The sequence below is a fragment of the Rhinoraja longicauda genome, chromosome 23, assembly GCF_053455715.1.
Source record: "Rhinoraja longicauda isolate Sanriku21f chromosome 23, sRhiLon1.1, whole genome shotgun sequence".
Lineage (NCBI taxonomy): Eukaryota > Metazoa > Chordata > Chondrichthyes > Rajiformes > Arhynchobatidae > Rhinoraja > Rhinoraja longicauda.
In genome coordinates, this window is record NC_135975.1 from 15,046,808 (window position 1) to 15,063,674 (window position 16,867).

The window sequence follows — 16,867 nt, forward strand, 5'->3', positions numbered from 1 at the left end:
GCCTCCTATCACCAGGCCGACTTGGATCCAATGCTGGTTTGCCTCATTTCAATTTTTTTCATGATGATTGCTACGTTTCTCAAAAGAAAACAAGCAATCCTTCACTTGATAATAATTCAGTTCAGATAATGCAGCACATGAACAGATACTTTCCTACAATTATCATTTCAATTACACCGTTGAGAAAGCAGATTCTCACCGTAGATTGCATAGCTGGAACATTAATTCTTGTTGACAAGGACAGATAGGCAAAGCAGAAAAATTGGACCAGGATATATTAATGAAAGTGTGCGTGGTTCTATGCTAAATATACATTCAGTATATTTTATTGAAGTTTGTTCAATCCATCTTCACTATGTCTATGCAAGTAAAATGTCACACAGTATGTAATTCACGATTTGAGGTAGAATATGTTATGTGCAACACTTGGCTGGAAACACTGCTGCACTCATTGTTCAAACAAAATACCCCACTTAGGAACAATTTTATTGGTAAACATATAACATAAATGTCAGCAAGTAAACAGAAGAAGAAAACGTTAGCATGTGATTGTAAGGTGAATTTCTTTTCACACAACTGATGATGGACTGAAGATTTGACGAACAGTTGTCTAATACGTGCTAAATCTAACATTAGTTTTGCATTCTTTTATAGATCCAGAAAGAAATACTTTTAAAAAATGTTGTAATACTTCTTTAAATACTATTTGATTTTAGGAAAACCTTTATAATCCATCTCGATAAATATCAAATTCACTAGAGGGATATCATTGCCAATATATAAATGATTATTTAAAGAAAACCTAACCACAAAAGCCAATAAATGTTCCACAAGAAATCCATGTGTCTGCTTCAGCCCTGATCACTGATGATATTCAGACATCAACTTGACCAAAGCTAATAAAAATCCTTGAAATTTCTGCAAACTTTTGGAAGAATATTTACGTTATTAAAGAAATTATTGTTAATTGCTGAAAAAGTGGCACAGAGAACATTCACTGTTTAATTGTGAAATTACCTTGTATAAAACAATATACTTGGCAAAAAATCAATCAAATTGTTTCTAACTCATAGAATTATTTAAATATGAGGCTGGATTTCATTGCAAAAATAAATGTGAAGCTATCAGTGCTACTCATTTTTATGCAGAAATCATTCAGCAACTTTTAGTGATGACACGTGCATAATTTAAAGCAAAAATCTAGGAGTTGCTCCTTTGTAAGACTGAGGAAAGAGTATTTCACCATATGATACTCTGTTCAAATTTATGGAGTAGTATTACAGTAATGGTACTAGATACAAAGCTAACAATGCAAAAAGTTGAATTAATTAATCTACCCATGTATACATAACATCTTGATAAATTTTCATTGCCAATCAACTGAATGGGCATTGAAAATTAACATCACAAATGTGGACTCTTAGACCTTCAAATTCTATTCACCATTAATGATTTATGAAAAAAGCTTTTAAGTCTTATTTTTCTTTCTGTTCTTTCATCTCTATTCTAGATATCCTCCTTGCTCTATCTTTGTTACTCTCCTCTACCTGCCTTACCGATGAATACACTATTTCAGTTTACTCATTATTATTTAGTCTTTACACTGCTCATGAACTTGATTGATGAAGGAGATTCATAATGCCTTTCCCAGTTCACATAGTCTAAGGACTCTACATTTCACTTTGTATGCCACATTGACAACAGCATTCCTGGTTATACTTATTGGAATGTATATGAACAAATGTAAGGAGAATAATCAACGCTCACTGCAAATTCATTCCCAATATTTCAAAAATACATGCCACTACAAAAGTTTGACAGAAATGTTAACATCCACTCCAGTCCTATTCTATGCTCCCACTGCACTGAAGTACTGACCTGGTGTTATTGTGTCTCCATTTCCATTGACAACAGGCGTTTCTTCTTCTTCTTCCTCTGCCTCAGGAGGGGCAATTTCAGCTTTTTCCATGTTACTTACTGACTTGTTTCTTTTCCTTTTGCCCTCTGAACTCGGTCTGGCACCTGGCAGAATCTGATCCGTTACATTTAACAACAGTGGAATTGGCTCTGCTGGGGGTTTTGGCGTGCCATAGTAATTGTCTGCAATAAAAGAACGGAAAATTCTTGTCAAGTTCCAAGCATCACATTTCAAAGATGCACGATAAAAGTCAAACATAAAGCACTCTAAGCAATTAAGTGTTTTCCTAGTTACTGTTGTAATGTAGAAGACACGGCAGCTGATTTCTGCATCGTAAGCTTCTATTTTCAACAATGTAATGTAATGACCACAAGAGATGGTAGATGCTGGATCCATATGCAAAAGACAAGCTTCTGGAGGAACTCAGTAGGCCAGGCAGCATCAGTGGAGTGAAATGGACAGACAATGTTTTTGTGTCGGGATCCTTCTTCAGACAAGAAAGGTCCCAAATTGAAATGTCATCTACCATTTCTGTACAGTTTTGTACCACAATGACAGAAGGCAGTTAACAGAATCTCCTCAGGGAGGTAAAGGCTTCTGAGGCAGGGAATGCAAATGATACCAGTGAAGTACATTGCCATGGGGTGATTGGAAGAGAATGAGCAACCTTTGTGAATGCCTCCAAATTTTTGAAACTTTGAACTGAAATCAAGTGCCCCTTCTAGGAATAAAGGCAAAGGAGAAATTTATTGAATGGTCTCCTTTTATGATGGTGGACATTTTTTAAAATTTCTTCCATTTAACAGAAAGCTGCAATGTCCTATTACATAATAAGTCTCTCAGCAAAGGTAGCCTGGAAAGGTTACATTTCTGAGGGCAATGGTAAGTGCAGGTGCTTATTTTGTTTGCTTGAGGGTTTTCTAGCAAAGAAATAAAACGTAGAACTTACAAAATTAGTTTTTATAGAGGGTACGATGTTCTTACAGACAGGTACCCTTGGCATATTTCTTCCATGAACAATAAATCTGTGAATGTTAGAAATCTGAAATCATAACAGAAAATGCTGGAAACACTCAGCAGATGGGACAACATCTGTGTAAAAAGAAAGAGTTTTGGGTCGAAGATATGTTGTTAGAATGAGTCTTTGACCTGAAAAGTTTAAGTGATGCTGCTTCTGTGCAAAACTCTATTGTCTGATGTATTTCTGACAGATGTCTAATGTATTCCCTATTTCTGATCTGCTGAACCATTTTCTTCTTTAAGAAATTTATTCAGAAGGTTCTGACTACTTAATTTTGAGAAGATCCTGTAATAATTCCCTGGAGGCGTGGGTTACCCATTTCCAGTCTGGGTCAGTCCACTTGAGGTTTGTTTGTCAGAGATTATGAGTGTAGGGGAGCTGTGTCCATCTTTTACTGAACATTTTGCTTTAGCCTTAATATTATTAAAAGTTGGCTCCTCTATAAGTAAACAGAACTACTTGTGATTCAGGCCATAGCAATAGAAAACATTCCCAGAAGCTAATTTTAGATATTACACTACTCTTAGTAAACTGAAAAACAGTACAATGGTGCACAAAATTCTCACATCAAAACAACAGTTGGTTATTCACATTGAACATGTACAGAATTGGTTAATGCGCTTTTTAACTCTACAAAGCCTTTGTCATGGCACAAGACAAGTGAACTGTTCAGCCAGCAACTTGATTTCATCAAGCTCGATTGGAGTGTCAGTTTGGATTTTTGCTGTCAGGTTTCTAGAAAGGAATTCAAAGCTGGAACCTTCCGCCTCAGAATGTTTCACTGCAGAAGTAAAGCTATCTTACTGTAATTAGAGAGAATCTTGATGAGAACATACTTTGAAAATTAAGTTGGTCTCCTAACCTTTAAAACAGGATTTACTTGCTGTAGAGAGAGTGCACCAATTTGTTTCTGGAATAACAGCTCTGACATATGAGAGATGTAGGCTAGCCTCTATTCTCTGCTAGTGAAAACAATGAGAGGTGACCTCTATATAAAAAAAAAGAAAGATAACCTTTCAGGAACATACAATAGGATAGGTACTGGAAGACGTTTATCCTAGCTGATGAGTCTAGAACTTGGAATCATAGTCTCTAAATGTCCGCCATTCCGTTTATCACTAAAATAAATAGCCATTTGTTTGCTCAGAGTAGTAAATCTTTTGAAATTTCTACACTGGATGGCATTGAATGCCTAATCGTTGATTGTGTTTGAAGGAAAGATTGACAGATTTCAAGAAAATTGTGTTCGAACAGAGCAGACTTGATTTGCTCAACCGTGGAGCAGACTTGAAGAGGCAATGGCTGACTGCTCCCATTTCTTATCTTCTTTTTCTAATTGACATTTCTACCCTTTGAGCTACAGCCCATATTTAAGCTTAGACACATATTCAAGGAGGAAATAATGCAGTTTGCTTTATTGCTCTATTTATGATTTCTGAGGTTTTAGCCATGAGACACCAAAATGCTAAACAAATGAAACAAGGAACAAACAAAAACAAAGGATATCTTGTACTCAATTTCTACCTTAAACCCTTCATGGCTCATCGATCATTAAAAGCTTCTGTGGTTTACACCAAACTCACAGCAGGGTTTCTCTCTTTGTTAGCAATGGTGTATGAAAACACAGAATGGCCCAAATTGTTAAACTTGCATCATGGCATATGATGATTGTTAAAAAACCAAGTCAGCATGATATAAATATTTAGTGTAAATAAAGACAATCTGGCAAGATCTATCGAATAATGTTTGTGTTTGCAGTTTTAATGCAATTTGCCAAGGACAAAGTAATCCTGAAGCAAAATGGTGCACATGTTGGAATTCAAAATGTTAAAAAAGAGGTTGGAAATACTCAGGTGACATGTATAGAGAGAAAAACAGGGTTAATGTTTCATATCAATTATCTTTAAGCAATCTGTTAACACCAAATTTAAAACCCACTTTAAAGTATGATGCCAGTTTATTGGAGAGTTAAATTCACAGTAATGGCCATCTCCAGCTGGCGTTGACTACTTTCAACTCCCAAAACACACACTTTATTCTAAGCTCTGTCGTAGGTGTAGATTACCACATGCACAGAGAAAATTATTTAAGGATATGCTCAAAGCTTTCTTGTACTATATACCCAAGTCCTGAAAATCTCTGGCCTATAATCAAGATAGAGAAAGTGTTTGGGTTAGCATTGAGAACCCTGTGACCATTCATCGGGAGTGCACAGAATTCCTGTGTAAGCAATGGAAGGAGTGCCCCACCTCACAAACTACCCACTCATCCTCACAGCCACCAACTGCCCTATGAACAAGTCTGCCTTCCCAGATTGGCCTCATTCGCCATCTCAGAACTGAAAAAAACTTGAACAGAAGTGAATCATTCCTGATCCTGAGAGAGTGCCAAAGAAGAGATGAAGTTATCTTTATCAATCTCGTATGTCTCCCAGTTTATGCTATTTAAGGCTAGATCATGATGGATACACCCTACTTCCCAAAAGTGCAGACCCCGGATGTCCGCATGTACCTGGCTCAAATGTGGGTTTGCACATTCAAATTGTCAAAGTTGGAATGACACCAGCCCTCAGGTGCTTCAGCAGTGACCCCGGAACAGCCCATACAAGATTCGACAGATGCCAAAGTTGGGGACAGAGTTTTGTCTTCTTCAAAAGCTGCCATTATATTTTAAAGTTTTTAAAGGTCTCTGACATTCAAAGCATATGAAAATTATTAAATAATGTTAAACAAAATTGTTTGACATTATTTTATATAAAAAATAAGGTTAAACACATACAGCACAAACATAATTAAAGCTTGAACTGACCAGCACAACCGTAATCTGACCTCAGCAAGGGAACACCTCAGACAACCTCCTCCGCTACCCTGACCTCAGCAAGGGACGACTTCAGACAACCTCCTCCACTACCCAAATCTCAGCAAGGGACGACTTTAGACAACGTCCTACGCTACCCAGATCTCAGCAAGGGATGACTTCAGACAACCTCCTACGCTACCCAGATCTCAGGAAAGGAACACTTCAGACAACCTCCTCCGCTACCCTGGAATTGTTTTCTAATTCTGCTTTTCACTATTGTTTTGTATAGTTGTTTTGCTTTCGCTGTCATGTAGAATTTGTGTAAATTCTGCATAATTTAGGTATAATTTATGATTTTGTGTGTAGTCTGACCGCGTGCGATGCTGCAGGCAAGATTTTTATTGTATCTCTACCTGATCGTACTTGTGCATATGATAGTAAACTAGATTTGACAAAATAATTAACATGCCTTGCCCACTGCTTCCTGACCAACTGATCTGAATCCCCCTCCTTTTTGAAATTAATGGGATCTAATTCTTCTGACTGGCGAAGGATTTAAAAAACGTTTCTTCAGGGGAATGCTTGGAAGTCCCAGTGAGACCAGGCCCTGGTGTTGGATGCCACATGGTGTGCAGTGATGGAGCATAGTGTCAGATTCTGTCTCTTGAATCTCTCAGTAAGTCCTGGACTCATAGCACATATGTAGAGGTTCATACGCTTGCTACCAATTCTGAACTTGTATCAAGTTGGATAGCTAAATGTTGGCATGATTCAACCCACTATTTTGAACTATATTACTTAAATAATGCTGTAGTACTATATTCTGCACTGATATTTTTCTCTTTGTACTACCTGTTGTACTTGTGTTTGGCTTGATTGTACTCCTATGTAATATGATTGCATGCAAACAAAGCTTGGCACTGTATTTAGGTACATGTGACAATAATAAACCAAGGTCAACTCATTCCAAATTTGTAAAACACCAGAAAAGCATAAAAATAATAAAGTGATTGATATCACCATAGCTTAATCGATAGTTCTTCAGTTAACAAAGTGATGGTTGTAAGATCCATCATTTTCCTTTAACAGCAGGATGGATGCCATAAGTCTTTTATTCATTCATGGAATGAAGGCATCTGGAAAAAACAGCATTTATTTCACACCCCAATCACGTATGAACTCTTCTGTAACCACTGTGGTTCATATATTGGAACAGTCAGAACTATATAACCTGGAGATAAACTTAAAGGTGGTGTTGTTTCCCTGTGTCTGTTCCTTGTCCTGCTAGCTGGTGCAGGGTTAGAAGATGCTGTCAATGAAGTCCTGATAAATTGTCACAAGACATCATCAGTGAAGCAATGTTTTAAGCTCGTGGATAGGGTGCTACTCAAGAAGCCCCTTGACCCTGGATGACTCTCTTAGAAATAAGCTCTTTGAGATGTAAAAGAGCTTGAACATTTCTAAAGGTGACATTTGCATAATTGGTGACTGTTGTGATACTAAGTAAACCATATATGGTGGTAAAAATAGGAAGGCAGAGTATTATCTGAATGGTGTCAAGTTAGGCAAAGGGGACATACAATGAGATCTGGGTGTCCTAGTGCATCAGTCACTGAAAGGAAGCATGCAGGTACAGCAGGCAGTGAAGAAAGCCAATGGAATGTTGGCCTTCATAACAAGGGGAGTTGAGTATAGGAGCAAAGAGGTCCTTCTGCAGTTGTACAGGGCCCTAGTGAGACCGCACCTGGAGTACTGTGTGCAGTTTTGGTCTCCAAATTTGAGGAAGGATATTCTTGCTATTGAGGGCATGCAGCGTAGGTTTACTAGGTTAATTCCCGGAATGGCGGGACTGTCATATGTTGAAAGACTGGAGCGACTAGGCTTGTATACACTGGAATTTAGAAGGATGAGAGGAGATCTTATCGAAACGTATAAGACTATTAAGGGGTTGGACACGTTAGAGGCAGGAAACATGTTCCCAATGTTGGGGGAGTCCAGAACAAGGGGCCACAGTTTCAGAATAAGGGGTAGGCCATTTAGAACTGAGATGAGGAAAAACTTTTTCAGTCAGAGAGTTGTGAATCTGTGGAATTCTCTGCCTCAGAAGGCAGTGGAGGCCAATTCTCTGAATGCATTCAAGAGAGAGCTAGATAGAACTCTTAAGGATAGCGGAGTCAGGGGGTATGGGGAGAAGGCAAGAACGGGGTACTGATTGAGAATGATCAGCCATGATCACATTGAATGACGGTGCTGGCTCGAAGGGCCGAATGGCCTCCTCCTGCACCTATTGTCTATTGTCTTATGTCTATATATGTTCTTAAAAAGTGTATGTAATTCCACAAATAAGCCTAATATAATCACCTATAAGGAATTCCTAGGTGATTAGATTAAGTTTATTTGTGGAATTACATACATTTTTTAAGAACTGGGCAGCTGTTACAAATATCAAACTGTGAGTACCAATGTCTTATAAAATCAAGGGTGCGGGCATAAGCAGGAGCTACAGTTATTTGGGCCTATTGCCATCCAATTGAGCCTTATTTGACCAGGGATGTTTGATGTTCAGGACTGTATCACATGACTAAAAGATCGGAAACTGAAAGCACTGTTTGGGGATTGCATGTATATCTTGGTGTTTTCTATGAGATTGATATGTGCCAGAGGATTACATACATCTGTTCTTGGTTTTGGCCCATTGGTTACTTGCCCATTCTACATTCCCTAATGTTAATTCAATGCCAGATGTTCCATACCGATGCAGGTTCTTGATCCAAAACGCCAACAATTCCTTCCTCTCCACAAATGCTGGCAGAACCGTTAAGTTCCTCAAGTAGTTTGTTTTTTGGTCCAGGTTACAGAGATCTTTCAATCTCTTCTCTCTACTGTGTGAATATGTTTAAATCCTATCAAGGATTTCAGAGTCATCCTCATTTACAAGATACATGAATATAATTTCCAATTAACTCCATTAAATAATTGAATGAGCTTATTGTACGGGTGCAAAGTGGTGCCAGCTCATGGAAAAGTCAACAAGCATTAAAATCAAATTTGCCGGTCTCTTGGTAGTCACTTTGGCACCCCGGGAAGAAGGAAATCACTTGTAACGCATGCTGACAGTCCGATTGTGCTGATGCTATACAGTGACACAATTAAGAATCACTGAATTAAATTATTTTAATTCATCTTCAAAGCAAGTGCAATAATGGGCTGTAATAGAAAATCCAAAATTGTGTGAACACTGGATGCTTTCCAAATTTTATTACATATGATTTTAAGAAGATATAGATTAAATATAATTTGAAACATTTTATCAAGTTGTTTCTCTGGTTCCTTGTTTTGTGGCAGTGAACAAACTACAATAAACAGATGAGACCGAATGAGCAAAATTCATTTTGTGTATCTGTCAGGGATTAGGTCAGAAAGTGGTGGTTGGAACAATTTAAATGGAGTGTTAATGGAATTGACAAGAGTGACAGACTGCTGGAGTTGAGCCATGTTTCCTGGATTTGAACCATTAGCAAAATCTATTGAAAGCGTGAAATTCCATCCACAGCAAATGTAATTTAGACATAGCAACGTTAATCCCTCTTCTAAAAGGCAGAGAACTGTCAATCTTCCAGTCTTTGATGTTCTGGAAATAACTGATGTTTGTGATTCTGTAGGTTAACTTTTTGAGGAAATCATCTGCGGAAATGAAAAACTAGAACTTCACTCCATCCCATATTTATGTTGAAAATACTAATAATTTCTGTTGCTCCAATTTAGGCTAAAAATGCATTAAATCTTTGAATCTATATTGTAACTGACACCATTTTTTTTCTTTGATCTGGCAGTTATTATCAAAATTAGATACACAAAATGATGATCTGATGATTGAAGTTTTCCTTCAAAATGGAACAATTGATTTTTGATGAGCAGAAGTCAATAATTAGCACTTTAACCACACTGTGGTTCTTTCAGATAAGGATAATCTCAATGCTGATTTAATACTAGGATTGTTTGTGCAGGAAGGAACTGCAGATGCTGGTTTAAACCGTAAGTAGACACAAAATGCTGGAGTAAGGACAGGCAGCATCTCTGGAGCGAAGGACCGGGTGACGTTTCGGGTTGAGACCCTTCTTCAGACTGACAGTCAGGGGTGGGGAGATACAGAGATAAGGAAGTGAAAGGTGTGAGAACATCAAAGGGGATGGAGATCAAGGAAAATGTAGAATAGATCATTGTTAGTTAGGAGAAGGTAACAACAATGCAAACAGAGATAAAATGTAACCAGGGACAGTCAGCCAGGTCGGAGAACTTGGAAGGGGAGAGATGGAGAAAGCAAGGGTTACTTGAAGTTAGAAAAATCAATATTCATACCGCTGGGGTGTAAGCTGCCCAAGCGAAATATGACATGCTGTTCCTCCAATTGCGTCGGGCCTCACTCTGGCAATGGAGGAGGCTCAGGACAGAAAGGTCAGTGTGGGAATGGGCGGGGGAGTTAAATTGTCCAGAAACCGGAAGATCACGTAGGTTTAGGCAGACTGAGCAGAGGTGTTCAGCGAAATGATCGCCGAGCCTTGGCCTCACTGATATATAGGAGTCCACACCTGGAACAGTGGATACAATAGATGAGGTTGGAGAAGGTGCAAGTGAAAAGACTGACTGCCTCATCTGAAAAGACTGTCAGGGTCCTTGGATGGAGTCGAGGGAGATGATATAGGGACAGGTGTTGCATCTTCTGTGGTTGTAGGGGAGTACCTGGGGAGGGGGTGGTTTAGGTGGGAAGGTTGAGTTAACCAGGGAGTTGCAGAGAGAACGGTTTCTGCAGAAAGCAGAGGAAATGGGAAGATGTGGCTAGTGTTGGGATCCCGTTGGAGGTGACAAAAATGTCAGAGGATTATGTGCTGTATGCAACGGCTGATGGGGTGAAAGGTGATGACTAGGGTGACTGTCCCTGTTGCGACTGGGGAGAGGGAGAGTGGAGTTGCGGGATATTGAGGAGACCCTAGTGAGGGCCTCATCTATGATGGAAGAAGTGAACTCACATTCCCAAAAGAATGAGGACATATTAGAGGGCCTGGTATGGAACACCTCATCTTGGGCGCAGATGCGGCGTAGAAGGAGGAATTGGGATTAGGGGATAGAGTCTTTGCAGGAGGCAGGGTGGGAAGAAGTGTAGTCTAGATAGCTGTGGGAGTCAGTAGATTTCTAATAAATGTCAGTCAATAGTCTTGTGTCGATCTAGAATTGTTTGTGGTTATTTATCTCTGCTATTTCTAAATGGTAATTTCTATTTCATATTTTTGATTTCCTGGACACCTATGAAATGTTTACATCTGGGATTCTGTCAGCCTAAGTCAAATGTTTAGCCCTAGTAAATAGAAGCAGAGGAAAATGTTGCAATTATGGACTTCGTAATGGCACCTTATGATGAAGCAGTGGTTGAGCAGCGGGGTGTTTGGCAGCATGATTGGAGATTGTTTGGTAGATTGGATGATGCAACTATTGATCACGTTATTTAATAAAATTGCATTTGTTCATGAGGCACTGTTTGTGTGATTCATAAGCACCATATTTATTTATGTGGTCTTTGCTCATATTGCAAATGTTACCACGTGTAGAGTCATAGAGCCATACAACACGGGAACAGACCCTTCGGTCCAACTTACCCATGCTGAACAAGATGTCCCATCCATGCTCGTCTCACCTGCCTGTGTTTACCCCATATCCCTCTAAACCTTTCCTATCCATATTGCCTTCCAAATATCTTTTAGATGTTGTTATAGTACCTTAGTACTTCCATTGATATTTTACCATCAAACTTTGAATAGGTACGTTTATAAATGAAGGAATAAACAACATAGAATTAAAAGATTTAAGATTAAAATAGGAACTACATCTGTGATGTTTCTACAGTAATGTAATATTTCTACAGTATCAGGTGCAAAGGGAAACAATGAGAAATAGAACAATTCAAATGAAGCATTACCTATGTATGCTAACTAAAGCTTTCATGAAAGCTAATTACTTTAACATTAAAAACATAAAAAAAATAATAAAACAAAAACAAAAACCTTTCCCCTCACTATCCCTGAAGGGAGATGCGATACCGTCCTTATGAAGAAGCACAAAAATTACATGACCCACTTGCTCTGCTTGGAACTGCTGACACTTGTGAGATCAGTCTTTGGACTCGGTGAGGGAAGTGTGGAACATTGATGGCACATACAGGCTCAGTCAGGAATATCTGGCCCATTGTACAATGATGCCTGGCACAAGCTAACGTGACTCAGTATTTTTCGTTTTATGTAGTAAATATTTACTATAACGGACTATGGGGGGGGATGGTGATATTGTCGATTGTCCATTATAACTGAGATTACCAAGTAATAGAGTATCATTGCACAAGTAGCAGAAACAAAGAACTGCAGATGCTGGTTAATACATAAAAGGACACAAAGTGCTGGAGTAACTCAGCAGGTCAGCTGGATGGGTTACATTTCAGACTGTCGGTCTGGAACTGGGCTTTTTTCCACACCAATATTTGAGAAACATGCTTAAATCTTTGATCTTATTAACTCGAAGCTAGTATGCATGGTGGCAATCCAGACACCATTGTCTTTGTGCTACAGTTTTCTAATTTAGTTTCAAGATGCTCAAATCACCCTCCTTCCTAATCCTGCCTATGTTGGTAAGGCCTGCACAGATGACCACAAATAGATCACCCCCTCTCACTCCAAGTACCTTTCAGGTCTCAAGGAGATATTCTTAACTTGATCTGAGTAGTCAGCGCAGCCTTTGAGGCTCACGTTTGTGCCTGCTGAGCATCTCTCCTATAAATATCCTGTCCCCTTTTATTTCTTTTTATTTCCCAACTGTTATTAATATTTCCACTAATTTACCATAGTTCATAGTTAGAGACACACAGAAGCAATTAGTATGTGAAGTACATCAAACCTAGAAGTGGCAAAGATATTTATATACTAAGACTCTCGTTTGTTCGTTTGTTCCTGAACTACAGGCACAACGGTACACGATAGTGTGACAATTTTAGGCCCACATTACTCACTGTCATCCTGTGGTCCCATGGCAGAAGTTTCATTGAAATCGGTAATATATTTTTAAAGTTATTCACATTTTAAAGTTTTTAAAAACGCGCATGCGCAGTTGGGGCTCCGTTAATCTGGTACTTACACAAGATGGCCGCCGCATTCGCACGTGCACAGAACAAATGTGTCCACGCCTGCGCAGTTGGGGTCCGTTGATCTCGGGTCAGAGCAGGCCTCGGCCGCCTGTCTCTTGGGGGCGGGTTTGCTGGCTCTGAAGTGGTTGGAGGGCCAGGCCTGGTGCTGGGGGAAGCAGCCGGAGCCTGGAGGTGACTGGGTAACCACGAGCCAGAGTCCAGTGGGAGGCAAGGGGGGGGAAAGAGTCCAGCGGCATCGACCCGAGGGCCGTCAGTGGGAGAGGCGGAAGGGAGAGGGAGAAGGGAGGGGGGGAGTGGGAGAGGTGAGGTGGAGGGGGAGTGGGAGAGAGAGAGGGGATGGGGGGCAGGAGAGGTTTGGGCCCAACGCGTCCACTTGGTCTGGTTGCGTTTTACATTTCCATGCCAGCTCGATAATTAAAGCTGTGTAATTTTGAATAAGCTAATATAATAATATGAATACAATTGAAAACTGTACTTACCAAAAACGTGAGGTGGCTATTTATTATTAATTCTTACATCAAAATTAAGTTCTTTGATTAAAACTGATCTTTGTGTACATTTATCTTATATAATTAAAAATACACTTACTGATTTATTGAGTAATCGAGATTTATCAAGAATCAGTGAGACCGTTTGGTTTTGTGACTAAAAATGGCGAGCTCGTTATTTATAATACTCTCCTTGATACTGACATTCCGTCATCAGAATCTTATAGACGAGCATGGGAGGACGAATTGAATCAACTTATAATGCAAGATATATGGGATGAAAGTTTACAACATATACATCAATGTTCATTGAATACTAGACATTCCTTAATACAATTTAAAATAATACATAGATTACATTATTCGAAGACGAAATTAAATAGGATTTTTCCTAGCATCTCTCCTATTTGTGATAAATGTCAATTTCAAGAAGCTAATTTAACTCATATTTTCGTAACTTGTATAAAAATGCAAAACTTCTGGTTGGAGATTTTTTAAATAGTTTCTAAAGTTATTAATAAAAAATTAGATATGGATCCAAAATTAATTATATTAGGATTATCAGAACATACTACAAATTTTACAGCAAGTCAGGTACATTTTCTTGATTACAGTCTAATAACTGCGAAAAAATTAATACTTAAATTTTGGAAAAAACCAATAACCCCCACAATTAAAATGTGGACCACGGAAATGACAGAGACCCTGCATTTGGAAAAAATAAGATTTGCCTTAATCGACAAACCTGAGTTATTTTTAAAAATATGGTCTCCATTTATTGAATTTTTAGAAAAGTAAATGGGTTTGGCACAGGACTAAAATTAAAAATTTAAATTAAAAGTTGAAACTTGAGTTAGGGGTTGGATGTACAACTGTGGTTATTGTCTCCCGGATCTACTCCCTTTATTTTTTATTGTTAGATCCTTTTTTTAACCCTCTTATTCTCTCTCCCCAAGTTTATAGGTTTTTTTTAATTTTTACTCTCTCTCTTGAAAAATTTAAAAATTGAAGCTATGTAAGAACTTTGTAACAAATGTGTTTTTTTTATTTCTATTTGTACATATGCTTTTCAAAAATAAAAAATATAAAAATGGCGAGCTCGTGTGGTGTCATGTAGTACTTGACATATTCCTGTGTCTGAGGTCCAGTGTAAACATTTGCTTTCATAATCCTTGGGTAAGCCTATTATTTATTGAGATGTGCCACAAATTATTGGGAGAGTAATGATCAGTTTATTAAATCAAGTGTTAAGACATTGATTTGGATATATTTATCAAAAGAAAAGTTTAAAAACATATCACACATTTATCTCAACATGGTCTACATTTTGAAATCAGCCTCAGCATCAAAGTTCCAGTGCTTGCTGATGACCTTGAACAAAAATGTCCACAACAACCTTGTGATCATTATGGTGTTTACTCTCCCGGTGTTGATGTCAGTTCGGTGGTAGCAACAAAGGAAGAGTAAACACCACAGATATCGCACAATCATTATGGGGAGCTTTCTTCAAGGTCAGCAGCAAGCACTGGCAACAATAATATTGTCAAGCGACCAATATTGCTAAATAATTCTCAAAGGAAGAAAATAAGGAATAAATGTCTTTAAAAAATTTTAGAAGTCAAAATAAAGATTGGAATAATATGACTGTGATGGAAACAGCAAAGTCTTCAATAAACCTTATTAAAAGCTCTATTATAATTATGGGCATCGCAATTTACCATTTATATGCATAAAATGTGACTTTTTCAAGGCAGAAAGGTTTGTGAAATCTACATAGAGAAGAAGAACTTATAAAAGTTGCAAAGTATGCCATTAAAAAGTTACAGCTCATGCAACTAATATATTTAGATTATTTGTACAAGATTATTTTATTAATATCTTAAATTCACACTGATTGGAGAAGGATAGAAAACAGGCCAGCCTGCAGAGCACTGCTGAATTACTGACAGCAGCTTCTACATTCCTGTGTTAAACCACAAATGTTCAGAAAACATGTTGATTTAACTGTGCAATGGCACTAAATTCCAATAGTTTGGGTGCCATTTCAAATATAAAATCTATTGCATGATTACAGGGAGGAAAAGGGAACTAATAAAACACTACAAATGGTAAGTTTTTAAGATTAAAGGGTAGATCATAAAATATTCATCAAGTACAACACTGATAAAATGTGAAGCAAACTTTGCAACATTTTCCGATTCCAAAATGTAAAACAGGTCAAACAAGAATTAAGCTTTTAAGGTTAAAAAAATCACCATGATGTTAGCAAGTCAATAACTATTATGTATGGTATTGCAGTCAAACATCTTTCTTTGACTTAACTTTATACTGCCTACTTACGGTCTATTTAGAAATTTATGCCTTTATAAAATAATGAACATGGTACATGGCTTTTATTCATTTTTTGATCTATTTAATTATTCATCAAATTAGAAAAATTCTCCCAATTTTTACATTATCTTAAAATACATTGCCTTAAAGTACATAAAATCAAATTACCTAGTTGCTGTTATTCCCATTGCATCCTCCTGATGAAGCAATTAAGCTTTTCTGAATCAATCACATCTAATAGTGGCACATCTAAACTGAGCTTAACTACTTTTTTTATGAGATTGTCAAGAGATGCAATATGTTCAAATTTAGCATTCAAGTTTCCATTTGTGTTTTGTACCTCCACCAGAAATGTCTGTTAGCTTAAATCCTCCCCCCACCCCCCCCCCCCCCCATAGGTACAATGATTTTATGCAGTACAACATTTGGTCTCCACTTCCCTTCTACTTGTGCTAAATGCATTTCATAATGGCAATCCCATTCCTTATAATTTTTGAAAGAGGACAATATGTGCGATTAAAAAATCATTGCTGGTAATCTGTGCTCAACTGCCAGGAGTCTCCTGCAGTCCACATTCACAAGAACTGAAAATGCCTGGCGACGAGCTTTATGTGAAACTAACTATAGGACTCCCAAGTCAGCAAATGTAGAGTAGCAATCTGTTGTAAGAATGCAGTTAATCTGCATCATAGGAAAGACACAATCACAAGAAAAAAACTGTTAACATTACACTCATGTCCTCATTCAAGCCATCTCTAGAAATGCTACAATTCTGTGGTGGGAAAAATATCTTGGAGTGGCATTGGGATGCAGCTTCTGTCCCATAAATTCTGTGTGCCTCCACTTTTCCAGCTATCAGTGTTGATACACAGACGTACTAGTTGCTCCACAACGGCAGCGGCTGACTAGCAGTCTGTCCGTCTTTTTTTGTTGAGTGTCGGTGTTGGGATGATTTTTATATATATTTTTTTGGTTGTGTATGTGTGGGAGGGGGTGGTGGTGTGTGGGGGGTGGGTGTGGGGAACTTTTCTCTTCCTCACGGCGCGAGGTGCGGCTCGGCTGCGGGGCCTAACATCCCCCGGTGCGGCTCGGCCGCTGGACTTTACATCCCGGTGCGGCTTGGC

General features: G+C 38.3%; 1 protein-coding gene across 14 annotated transcripts in view; it reads right to left on the reverse strand.

The window, feature by feature from the left end:
• magi2a (membrane associated guanylate kinase, WW and PDZ domain containing 2a) overlaps nucleotides 1–16,867 on the reverse strand; it is a 356,011-nt gene that overhangs the window by 117,386 nt on the left and 221,758 nt on the right. For all 14 annotated transcript variants that reach the window (XR_013548786.1, XM_078419740.1, XM_078419739.1 and 11 more), the window contains exon 4: nucleotides 1,879–2,100. Coding sequence is in view for 13 of the 14 variants with exons in the window: in XM_078419740.1 (XP_078275866.1) it covers nucleotides 1,879–2,100 (222 nt within the window). In the remaining variant the exon portion in view is untranslated. The remainder of the gene's footprint in view (nucleotides 1–1,878; nucleotides 2,101–16,867) is intronic.